Below are 11,543 nucleotides of genomic sequence, written 5' to 3'. Positions count from 1 at the left end.
TAGATCGCGGGGTGGACCAGCACGCGTACGAAGAGCGCGGGATGGGGAGGGCTCCTGAGCCGCTCAGGCTCTCGCTTCCCCGAGGCCCAGCAGGTCGGAGGTTGGCCCAAATTACAGCCAATCGGTCCCCCATTATTTCCCCCAACTTTTAATTTCTGATTCCGAAGGATCATTGCCCGCGGTAATTGCAAAGGACCTGTCCTTGCGCAGAGCAGGCTCTGGGGACGCAGGGGGAGGCGCGCACTCACCCCCGCGGAAGAACCCGCGCGCTCCGCCGCCGGCTCCCACCTGGGTCCCCCGGAGGCAGTCGGCTCCTTGGCAGGCGGCCGAAGCAGGAGTGCAACACGGGCGCCGGGTTGCACCGGCGAGGGCGGCGGGACCCATCTTGAAGTGTCGCCGCTGAGGACGAAGCGCACAAACATTCGGTCGCGCACGGGCCTCCCCACTTGGCGGGGCGTCTGCCGTGATCTTCCCTTACGTGAGGGGTTCGGTGCTCACGTAGGACGCCTGCCGTTCGCTCGCCATCTCGGGCCCAACGGTGGGGCGGGGCCGCGGGAGGCCCGCACTCATTTGATTCCACGTCTAACCAGCGACCCGGGGCCGCTGGCCCCGCCCCGCGGGCACTCGGCCCGGCCCCAATTTGACGGCGCGCAGGAGGCGGGCGCCGGTCGAGGGCCGGGACCCTGCGCCAGCGCCGACACACGCCCGGGGCGACCGCGCGCTGCGGGACCGAGGCCGCGGGGTGCGCGCGAGGGGCCGGGTCCTACGCAGCGAGGTGTCTGCAGAAGCCCAGCCGGAGCTGCAGGGCCGGGAGCCACGGTGCCGCCCAACCCGAGCCTGCCCTGGATGGAAGCGAGAGCGGGCCTGAGCGAGGACATTCAGGCCACCTCGGGGCTTCTGGCCCGCGCCTGCCGAGGCGTCTGAGCCCGGAATCCTTTACCGCCCGGCTGTCTCCTTCCCCTGCGCGAGAAGGCGGCGCGCGGTTCCAGGCCGGGGGACGCGGCGACACTGCTGAACGACCGCGACAGCCTGCGCCCCGGCCCGACACGTCCGGCCGTCTGGCTACAGCTCGTCCCACCTTGCGCCGGGCCCGCCTCCTGCCCCCGGGGCCGTTCGCAGCCAATTAGGCGCGCGCGCGCTAACGAGGCAGCGGGGTCCGGGCCGCGGCGGGCGCACGTGTGTGCGGCGTGGGGCGCGTGGGCGCCTCCACGGGGCCGCCATAAATGCGCCGGCCGGGCGCGGCGGAGGAGGTGCCAGGCAGCACCGGCCGGGATCCTCCGCGCTTGGCCGCCCGCGCGCGCGCCTCGCTGGGCATGGGCGCGCGATAGGCGCGGGCCCAGGCTGCGGAGCCGGCATGAGCGCCAGCGGCCCCGGGGCCCCGGGCGACGTACCTGCGCCGCCGCCGCCGCCGCCTTCCGGGCCGGGCCCGGGGCCCGCGCCGCCGCCCGCCGCTGCCGCCCAGGACGCCATGGACGGGCGTGCCGAGCCGCCCGCCTTCCCTCGCGCCGGGGCCCCGCTGCTTGCCGCCAGCGACACAGTGCCTGCGGCGCCCGAGGGACCTGGAGCCGCGCGTCCTGCCGCGCCCCTGCGTCCCACCTCCTTCTCGGTTTTGGACATCCTGGACCCCAACAAGTTCAATAGCCGCCGGCGCCGCTGCGTGCTGCTGGGCCCCACAACCTCCGCCCCCAGCGCCCTCAGTGCCCCCTGCGCCCCGGCCCCCGCCGCCTCGGGACGCCCGCCTCGCGCGGAGGAGTCGGAGCGCCGGGTCCTCGCCGCCGCCGCAGGAGCTGTAGCGGGAGCCGCTCCGCCGGGTAAGTAGCGGGTCCAGGACTCCGGGCCTGGCCGGCCTCTCCGATGCGTGGCACCGGGATCCTGACGAGGGCCCCGGCTGCCGAGGCCCGCGAGAAAGTTCGCAGCGCGCGGGCTCCGCGGCCTCCGCCGGATCCGGACTTGGAGCTGCTCTAGCTCGGGGAGGCTGCGGGGTCCGCGTCCGTGCGTGTCTGGCCCGAGGGCTGCGCGGTGCTCCCGCGACCTCTGCCCGCCTGGCCTTCCTTCCTTCTCTCTTGCTATTTCTTTTTTCTTTTCTTTTTTTTTTTTTTTCTTTTGGACAAATCGGACTAATTGTGACAAAACGCTGGTTATCTCTGGAAAAACAATTAAATCCCTTCGATTACAGTTAAGGGGAAATGTGCTTAGCGGCGGAAAGCGGTCAGTAATGGGGCGGCCCGCGCCCCCGGTCCGGTCGATATCCCATTACGGGCGCATGCATATCTCTTTCAAGCACCTTGCAAACTCCCCCCGAACATCTAAATTATAGGGTCAAAATTCGGATAATTACTCGATTAAAACCTATTGCACTTATTAGGGGCCGCTATTGATCGAGAATTGCATTCGACCGGCTCCTGATTGCTTTTTGTGCCCCTTCCCTCGCCCCTGCCACCTCCAACTTTTCGGGCCCTGTGCCTGAGCACCCTCGGCTACCGGGCAGGGTGGCTCTTGCACGGACCAAGGGCAGCACCTGCACTGGGCTTCTTGCTGGGAACTGAGACACAGAATAGACCTTGGCCACAAGGATACCCCCATCTCTCTACTGAGGGGCTTTTGAAACCTCTGCTTTTTCACTTTTTTAGGGGAACTCAATACCCTGGCTGGCAGCTGTAGGGAGGGAGCGGGCACAGTAGTGCTGGGAAGGGCAGAGAGGATGGCTTGGGTCCACCTTGAACAGCTCCTTCAACTGCCCGGGCCTGAGTGCTTAGTACCAGGACATCTGCCACGTTCATGCACCCTGGACCAGCTGCCCCAGGAGCCTGGCAGGGGTAAATTTTTCTCCTGGGTGGAATCTAAGTGCCAGCCCAACAGCAAGGCCTTGGCCCCTCTTGGGCAGCTGCTTGCCCCTTTTGGGTGTTAGGACCACCTGTGGGGTGAGGGCATAAGCAGCCCTCAAATCCCGCCCAGAAGAAAGGCTTTCTTCAAATCTCAGAACCCCCAGTGTATGCACAGCTAGCCAGGGCTGCAGGACATGGGGCTGGGTCTCCCAGTCAGGCCAAGCAGGGATAGGAACAGGCCTGGAAGAGCAACTTTTGGGACAGCGCAGATGCTGGCTCCAGTAGGGACAGGTAGGGACAGCCAGGAAGGCTGATTGGGCCCTCCACTGGCCAGTCCCCAGCCTAGGGCAAGGACCCTTCCCTGGACTACGTGAATGCCCGGCACCTGGTAGGCCATGTGCCTGGTATAATTGGAGGGTAATATACACCAAAATAAATTAAATGGCCTTTTAACTAGTTTGTACATTACAGAAAATGAGTTTAATTAAGTTTGTATCTGGCCCGGATCGATCACAGCAGTGTACAGCTTGTGCCACAGCCCTGGGCCGGTGCTGGCCACTCTCTGGGCAGGAGAGGGTCCTTCGCTGGGGTGCAGAGGAAGCCCTGGGGCAGAGAGCAAGAGGATGGGGGACCAGGGGAGGACACAAGGGGTGGCATGGGGCGAGCTGACTAGCCTGCCTGTCCTAGTCCCTGCAGGTTCCAGCTACCCCTACAAGACAGACGAGGCAGAGGCCAATGGTTACAGCAGCAGCGGCCACAGCCCAAGTGCGGACAGCGGGGATGAGGCCCCCGATGAGGGGACTTCAGACGCCTCCCGAAGAGGTGGCAGCCGCGGGCCCCGCAGGTCAGGCTGCACTGGAGCAGTAGAGACGGAGGCAGCCACAGGCACCTTGGAGGAGGCTTCGGTCCCTGCACCCTGTGGGACCTCACCTGGAGTCCCGGGTGCACCAGAGGCATCGACTGCAACAGCCGCATCTGCAGCAGGCGGCACAGGGACCGGCCAGCAGGTCACAGCAGCCAAGCCCAAGCGGAAGCGCACGGGCTCCGACTCCAAATCGGGGAAGCCGAGACGCGCGCGCACCGCCTTCACCTATGAGCAGCTCGTAGCGCTGGAGAACAAGTTCAAGGCCACACGCTACCTGTCGGTGTGCGAGCGCCTCAACCTGGCGCTGTCACTCAGCCTCACCGAGACGCAGGTGAAGATCTGGTTCCAGAACCGCCGGACCAAGTGGAAGAAACAGAATCCGGGTGCTGACACCAGTGCACCAACGGGCGGCGGTGGGGGGGCGGGGCCGGGGCCAGGTACGGGGCTGCCCGGTGGGCTCAGCCCTCTCAGCCCATCGCCGCCCCTAGGCGCACCGCTTGCCATGCATGGTCCTGCGGCATACCCCGCACATGGCCCCGGAGGGCTGGTGTGTGCTGCGCAGCTGCCCTTCCTGTCGGGCCCGGCCGTGCTGTCCCCCTTTGTGCTGGGCTCCCAGACCTACGGGGCGCCTGCCTTCTACACACCGCACCTCTAAGCTGGTGGGCAGGCAGAACCCGCAGATTAGCGAGTACCCCTCATGCAGCGGGACCCAAGGAAAGTATAATTTCTGAAGGACCAACGGACCGAGCTCGGGCCACTGGGGCACTGTGCCGGATCTGGATCTCAATAAACCCGGAGGCTGCGCCCAGTCTCACAGATCTCTCACTGCCCAGAGCTTCTCCGGTAGGGAGGGCCCACTCCTGTGTCTCCACTGCCTGCCCTGAGCATGCAGGTTGCACATCACCGCCAGGGACAGGACCTCTGCTGCTGCCTACACAGGAGACACTGGCCTGTGAAGCACTGCACAGCATTGGAGTGGAGGACTCCGAGGTGGTGCCCCAGACATGCTTGTCCTGAGGGTTTGGGCAGGTCCCCAGCAGGCTGCATCTGTGCTCCACAGCAGCGCTGCCTGCAGATATGCAGGGACCCCAGGCAGGTGCCCCAGGTCTGGAAGGACTGAGCCTAGGTGTTGGGCAGCGTGGCTAGTATCTGCCCCCACTGGCCAGTGGCTGGGCATAGGCTGGGCTGTCTGCTGCGCTCCTTGGCAGCCCTCCACATGCTGCCAGCAAGCTGCTTGAGGACTCACCCCTGGGTACCCTGCCTGTCTCGACTGGGAGAGGGTGGGTGGCTGTGATCCCATCAAACTGGGCAAGAATGGAGTGGCCTCACTGGCACTGCCACTGGCAGAGGGTGAAGGGCAGGCAGGGAGGAGCCACCTGCCCACAGCTGTCCTTCTACTTTCCTGTGTCTATGTGCTGGTCCCCCAAGGTGCAGCTGCTTGGTAACAGCCCTGGGTAGGTGCAGGGTCAGGCTGTGGATGGTGACCAGGGGCAACCAGCCCAAGGGTGGCAGGATTGGGCCAGATGTAACCAGTGGCTCCACGAGGAGGCCTGAGCCTCCGCAGTGCAGGTGCTATGACCTGCCCCTCTGGGATCCACCAGTCTCTCGGGTGCCAGTTGTGTGTGCTGGGCCTAGATGGGTACAGAGTAGACCTGGCTGCCTGTCTGGGCTGCCTCAGCGCCCTAAAATGATCAGTCTATGGCTATCTTTACATCTTGTTTGGGGAAACAGGCTGGGAGCTCAGGGAGCCCTGCTCCCTCCTGGAGGCACTGACCAGACCCAGCTGCAGCTCCTCCAAGGTGTGGGGGTGCTGTTCCCCAGGACCCAGGCCAGGGGCCACCCTTCCTCCATTTGGTCTGCAACCTGGTGCAGGGTGCCTGGCTGGACAGCTGTGGGGACGGGGTCTATCAGCCTACAGGCCTGGACCTTAGGAGCACGAGCCCACAGCATCCACCATAGGTGAGAATCTGCCCTGCTGGATGAAAGAGAACAGACAAGAGTGGAGACTTTTCCTGTGTAAGGGAACCTGGCCAGTGGCAGCTGGGGCCTGGGCTTCATCCTCACAAACTCAGGTGGCAGCAGAGGCTCCAGCCACTGCACCCTCACTCTGGACAGTGCTCAGGGAACAGAGTGGGCTTCCCAGAACCCCGCACAGCAGTGTGGCTGGGTCATATGGCCACACTTGGCAAGGGAGTCCATCTCACTGGTAGGCAGGAGCAGCTTCCTGCCACTCTGAAGTTCGTGGCCAGCATTCCCTACTGCACAGTGTGTATTAGTGTCGTTCTGGGAAAGGCCCTGCCCTGTCCACACTGCACTCACTGTACCCTCTCCCAGGTCCCCTCACTTGACCTAGGTGAGGTAGCCTGGCTGCTGTGTGTCACCAAAAACCCAGGCCTCCTGGACTGCTCGCCATACCCCAGCCCTGCAAGGGGCCCCTGTAGCACTGCCCTGTTCCCAGCTATCCTGGACACTGCCTGGCACCTCACTGAGCTCCAGGGGTCTCCTCAGCTGGAAGCTGCCTTGGAGCACCTGGGAGTGGATGCCCCCCTGGCATACCCTTCCCAGTGCCACCCTATACCCCCAGGCCCAGGCTTCTCTGCAGAGCCCCACCCCTCAGTGGCCACCCCCACTTTTTCCTGGACAGCTGTGCGGTTCCTGGGAAATGGGATGCATCACAGCTGGGCACTAATTGCACATCAGGGCCTCTCACTAGGTTCTGGGCATGGGGATGTGAGCAGGTATGCTGGAGAGGAAGGGTTCCAGGAAGACATGGGGACAAATGGGTAATGTCCTAGCAGGCAGATGCACACCACTCCCTGTGCCTGTGGTCCGTGGTGGCTGGAGCTCCAGAAGCACCTTGGTATGTGAGGCAGCTGAAGGATAGAGGCTTTGATGTTGAGCCAGAAGCTGGAAAGAGGCAGGGTCCTGATGGCACCATGCAGTCTTTCCATGGTTTGAACACCTCTGCGCTGCTGACAGAAACACAGCTACATCCTGAGTTTACCGCACGGTGCTGGTTTTTAGTTTTATGTAGTGAACCCTAATTGAAACAACCTATTCCCATATGGGCGGTCAACTCAAGCACTTAGGCTGTTGCCTGTGTCCTGTCCACTCCCCACTGCCAGTCCTGTGCCACACTGACACCAGTGCATACTGCCAGGTCCACTGCCCAGATGCCATCTTCAGTCCCCACCCCTGTGTGACCAGGACACTGGCCTGGGCTGCAAGCTCTGCAGGCCATGCTCTCAGCCTGGGCTGGGCCCAAGCATGCAGGCTGTGGCTGGCTGGCCTGGCCCCCAACCATCTCCCTCTGTAGCCAGTACCCTGCTTCAGGCTCCGCAGTGCCCTCAGTGCTGCCTGTGTGGTGCAGCCCCCCACCCCACCCCACCACACCAGGGAGACCTGGATGTGCAGGTGGCACGGAAGTGCATCCAGAGCTGCTGGCACTGCGGGCCTGGGTACCCCCACAGGCCTGATGTGAGAAGGAGCAGGGCGGGTTCCAGTCTGCAGAGCTGTGGTCTCACTAAGGTGGCACAGGGACACTGACAACTATTCAAAATAAAACTCTGGATTTCCTGGCTCTCATTTTATAAACCATAATTTAAATGTGAAAATAAACCTATAAAGTAGTAGGAGAAACATGGACTCTAGGACATGCTCTTCAAGTGGGGAGGGCCTGCCTAACCCTGAAAACTCAGAAGCCACCAAGACAAAGAATCTAACAACACAGAAAACCTGTGCAGCTGAACACTGGTTCCAATAAGCAGGTGACCCGGGGCCTGCTGTATAGCACCTCCCCTCCAAGGGACCTGCAGTCCAGCAAGAGTGGACTCAGGAAAGGAAAATGACACCAGTTCATTTTCTGGCACTGGGGGCCTCTGCACTGAGGTACAACTGCAGCCCTTTATTCTGAGCCAGTCTGGACCTGAACCTGAGATCTTTCTGCCTCAGCCTGCCAGAATGCTGGGATTCTAGGTGCATCATACCACACGCCACTGTGAATTCTTTTTTTAAAAATTTTTTGGTCTTTTTCTTTTTTATCAGTACCAGGGATGGAACTCACAACTGCCTGCTTGCAAGGCAGGCACTTACAACGCTGAGCTAAATCCCCAGTCCCCCCACTGTGGATTCTTGATAAAGACAATGATCCCTCATCCACTCATCCCTAAGAGAACTCTTAGTGAAAACGACCTGCCTTTGCCTGAAGCTTAGCAAAGATCAAGCAGCAGCAGCTCCCAGGTTTGGCAAGGCCGTGGGAAAGCCAATCATGCCAGCTGTAGGACAGTGGCTCTGTGGCTGGGGACCCTAAGTGCAGGAGCCCCTGTCTGCAGCTCCACTTCTGGACAACGTGCAGTACCTCTGTGGTACATGGCAGGGCACAGAGATAGCAAACAGCCTGACATCCTGTGTAGGACTCGGTGCCCACACTCAGCAGCATCTGCAGGGAGCAGAGAAGCTGGGACCTGGGGCACTGGGGTGACAAAACCAGCTTTTCCACAGTGCTGGGGCTGGACAGATGTGCGTCAATGCAGGGAGTGCTGACAGGAGAGGGAAAGGTACCCAAGGCTGGGGTGCACTTGGTGGCAGAGTGTGTGTCCAGTGGGGGAGGCCAGATTCATGCCACACATCAGCCAGGCTAGTGCACACATGCACACTTACAGTGCACACTCTTGGCTGGTTCTCGGAGGAACAGAAGACAGGTACTTGCCCAGGATGGAGCAGGTAGGGTGGGCAGGGGCGCTGATGGCCGCCCCCAGGAGCCATGCATAAGGCTAGGTGGCACTGTGCTGTTCAAAACCTCAAAGGACCTGGCAGCACACACCTGGGGAATGGGGGTCACCCCAAGAAGGCCCGAGCACCCCTCTACTGGCTTTGTGTTGTAAGTGGGAAGTGGCACCTAACAACAGCCAGTCTGCAGGACTCCCAGAATCTGGGTTGAAGCACGGGAGGACACCCCTGGGCTGGGCCACCTGGACATGGGGAGATGCAACCCAGGGCAGTGTGAGGGAGCTGCTGCAAAGCAGCAGAAAGCTGAAGCCCAGGAAACAGCAGCCTCCAAAAGCACTGCTCCTGAGTGAGGACCATGACGCACTGACATGGCTGGAAACACGGTATCACGCTCGTGGGACGCTCACAGTGACTGCAGGCGACAGTGGCAGGGACTTGGGAAGGGATGGAAACTCAGGCTGACACAGACTCTTGGCTCTCAGCTGGCAGGATGAGAGCACAAGCCCAGGCCCAGGGGCCAGAGCTGAGAGCAGGGTGCCGCCTGCATGCAGGGGACCCCGAGGACGGCTGCCAGGGAGAAGGGGAGGCAAGGTCAGAAGGCAGCAGCTGAAACTTTCTCAGGCCCACGTGGCACTGTGGGTCCTTGGTAGAACTGAGCCTTAGTACACACGGCCTGATCATCTTGGCCCAGCAAGGAGACTCTGAGGGCAAGAAAGCAGCAGGCATCCTGCACCAGAAAGAAGAAACTGAGGTATCAACAGACAGTGCCACCAAGGGTGACTTCATCCATTCAGCAGCAAGAGGACCAGGGACAGAGGACCTGCCCGCGGCAGCATGGCAACATGGCAGCATGTGTTGAGCCAGGATGTAGCCAGCGTGAAGAGCTCTCAAGCACTGGAAAGGGCTCAAGTCACACACAAGATAACAGAACCAAGTAAGACATCAACAGAGGAGATCTGGGAAATTTGTGAGTACATGGAACACTCTTGAGTAACTTTAAAACAACAAACAGCTTGGCACAGTGGTGCAGGCCTATAACCCCAGCACTGGAGAGGCTGAGGCAGGAGGAGTGCCATGAATTCAAGGCCAGTTTGGGCTACACAGTGAGTTCAAGGCCAGCCTCAACTGCACTGAGACCCTGTCTCAAAAAGACAAAGGTAACAACAACACAAAAAACAAAACAAATGCTCCCAGCACCCCCAAAACCCAGCAAACCAAAAGTTAAAGGATTAAACAATGCTTACATGAAAATGTATAGTGAATACTTTTATTAAAAAAGATTTCCAATTATTAAACTAATCTTTCGCTTTAAGAAAAAACGGGGAAAATTAAATCCAAAGTAACCCAAAGGAAATAATGAGTAATGGAAATCAATGAAATAAATGATAGAAAAAATACGGAACAATCAAAACCAAAGTTGTTTCCTTGACTGTATCAACAAAATCACAAATCTTCCGACTGACCAAGGAGAAAGGGGACAGAGGGAAGGAGGGGGAGAGACAGAGCTAAAATAACTAAACTCAGAAAGTTTTATAAATAGCTATAGTTCATCAAATTACAATAAATGAGGAATGGACGAGCTTCTACAAACTACCGCGCTGACACAAGGAACAGATGCTGAGCAGCCTGCAGACTGTTCAGCCATCGGTGGCCACAGACAGACATGCAGTGAGTTATTGCTGTGGCTGTGTCCAGATGCACCCAAAGCCTCAAGCAGTAGGTAGGGCTTTTCAGAGGTGGCTGGACCTAGAGTGTGTAACACTGGGCCTGATTCATGGTGCAGTGCTAGGCTCAAGGACACCAGGATGGAGTGCCACCTACCCTTAAGGAACCTGGGTAAGATGTAAGGGATAGAGAGAGCTCTGGTCGACCCTTGCTGCTTTGCTGCCTTCTGCCCACCATGAACTGTTTCTCCTGTGTGATGCCCCTCGGCCGGCCACATTGCCTTGGAGCCAGCTGACTATGGACTGAAACCTCTACACATTGTGAGCCAAACAAGCCTCTCTTCCTTTACCTCTGGGCATCAGGCAGTTAGTTTCCTCAATGAGGAAGTAACTAAGACAGGAATGAAAATCTCACAAGGATCAGCCAGGGCAGATAGCTGCCACCTGAAATAACTAACAGCAACCCTTACATACCATTCCCAGATACAGAAGAAGGGACACTTCCAGCTCATTCTGTGATCTGTGGGACCCTGATAACAAGCCAGACATGAGAAAACCACACATAGAACTCTATCACGTTCTTCACCATGAGCCGTGAACAATCTGACAGCCAGAAGGGCACAGTACTCAGGAATAGGTTTTCAAAAAATAAGCCAAAAAGAAATTGAATTTTAAAAAGGGCCTGAGACTGCAGTCCTTCCAGGGGAAGAACCAGCAGCAGCTCCTGAGATCCACGCCATGTTGGAACTTAGGACACTGGGAAGCCAAGCAAGCACCTCCCCTCCCTGGTAATCAGTGGCAGTGTGGCAGACTGAGGCCCTTCCAGGGGGAGAACCAGCAGCAGTTCCTGAGATCCACGCCATGTTGGATCTTAGGACACTGGGAAACCAAATAACCAGCCTGCCTCCCTGCTAAGCAATAGTGAACCTACTGATGCATGGCCTAGAGTCAAATATCCCACTTCCCCTACCCCCCTTCTCCACCACCCCCCCACCCCGCCCATTAGCAAATGGGAACCAGAAATCTGAGCATCTCCTGGGAGGTTGACCATAGCAAATAAGGGGCACTTCCTTCTACCATCTCTTTGAAGGCAAATATTTTTATTACTGTTTTGCTCTTTTCTGATTAATGGTACTGCTCTATTCAGTATTCTGTTTTGATAAGTTCTATAGTGTTCTATATTTTATCTCAATTTGATATATGTGATTGAAAGAACAACTATTATAAAGATAACAAAATATACTGTGATACCTATTACTGTTATCCCGATAACCTGCTGTGAAGTTCTGTACCAATTTCACTGTACAATCTTAGTTGGCTTTATTCTGTCTTGTTCTGTTGTATACTTTCAAAATAAAATTTTTAAAAAAGGGCCTGGGATTTAGCTCAGCGGCTTCCCTGGTAAGCGTGAGGTCATGAGTTTGATCCCCAGTACCAAAAAAAAAAAAAAAAAAAAATTGA

The 11,543-nt window shown here is 58.5% G+C and overlaps 1 protein-coding gene across 1 annotated transcript; it reads left to right on the top strand.

Annotated features, from left to right (window-relative positions):
• Positions 1-1,354: 1,354 nt before the first annotated feature.
• On the top strand, positions 1,355-4,557 carry Nkx1-1 (NK1 homeobox 1). The gene is made up of 2 exons (XM_003465043.3): positions 1,355-1,811; positions 3,522-4,557. Exons 1-2 carry the CDS (start codon positions 1,355-1,357, stop codon positions 4,343-4,345), a joined length of 1,281 nt encoding a protein of 426 aa, XP_003465091.2. The 3' UTR covers positions 4,346-4,557.
• Positions 4,558-11,543: the final 6,986 nt, after the last annotated feature.

The sequence above is a fragment of the Cavia porcellus genome, unplaced genomic scaffold (genome assembly GCF_034190915.1).
Source record: "Cavia porcellus strain 051 isolate PalLab524CR breed Dunkin Hartley unplaced genomic scaffold, mCavPor4.1 scaffold_18, whole genome shotgun sequence".
Taxonomy (NCBI): Eukaryota; Metazoa; Chordata; class Mammalia; order Rodentia; family Caviidae; genus Cavia; species Cavia porcellus.
This window is presented reverse-complemented; position numbering and strand designations above follow the sequence as displayed.

Coding starts and splice junctions, on each gene's coding strand:
- Nkx1-1 (XM_003465043.3), top strand. CDS start 1,355: ATGAGCGCCAGCGGCCCCGGGGCCCCGGGCGACGTACCTGCGCCGCCG. Junction 1,812..3,521: donor AGCGGGAGCCGCTCCGCCGG/GTAAGTAGCGGG, acceptor TAGTCCCTGCAG/GTTCCAGCTACCCCTACAAG.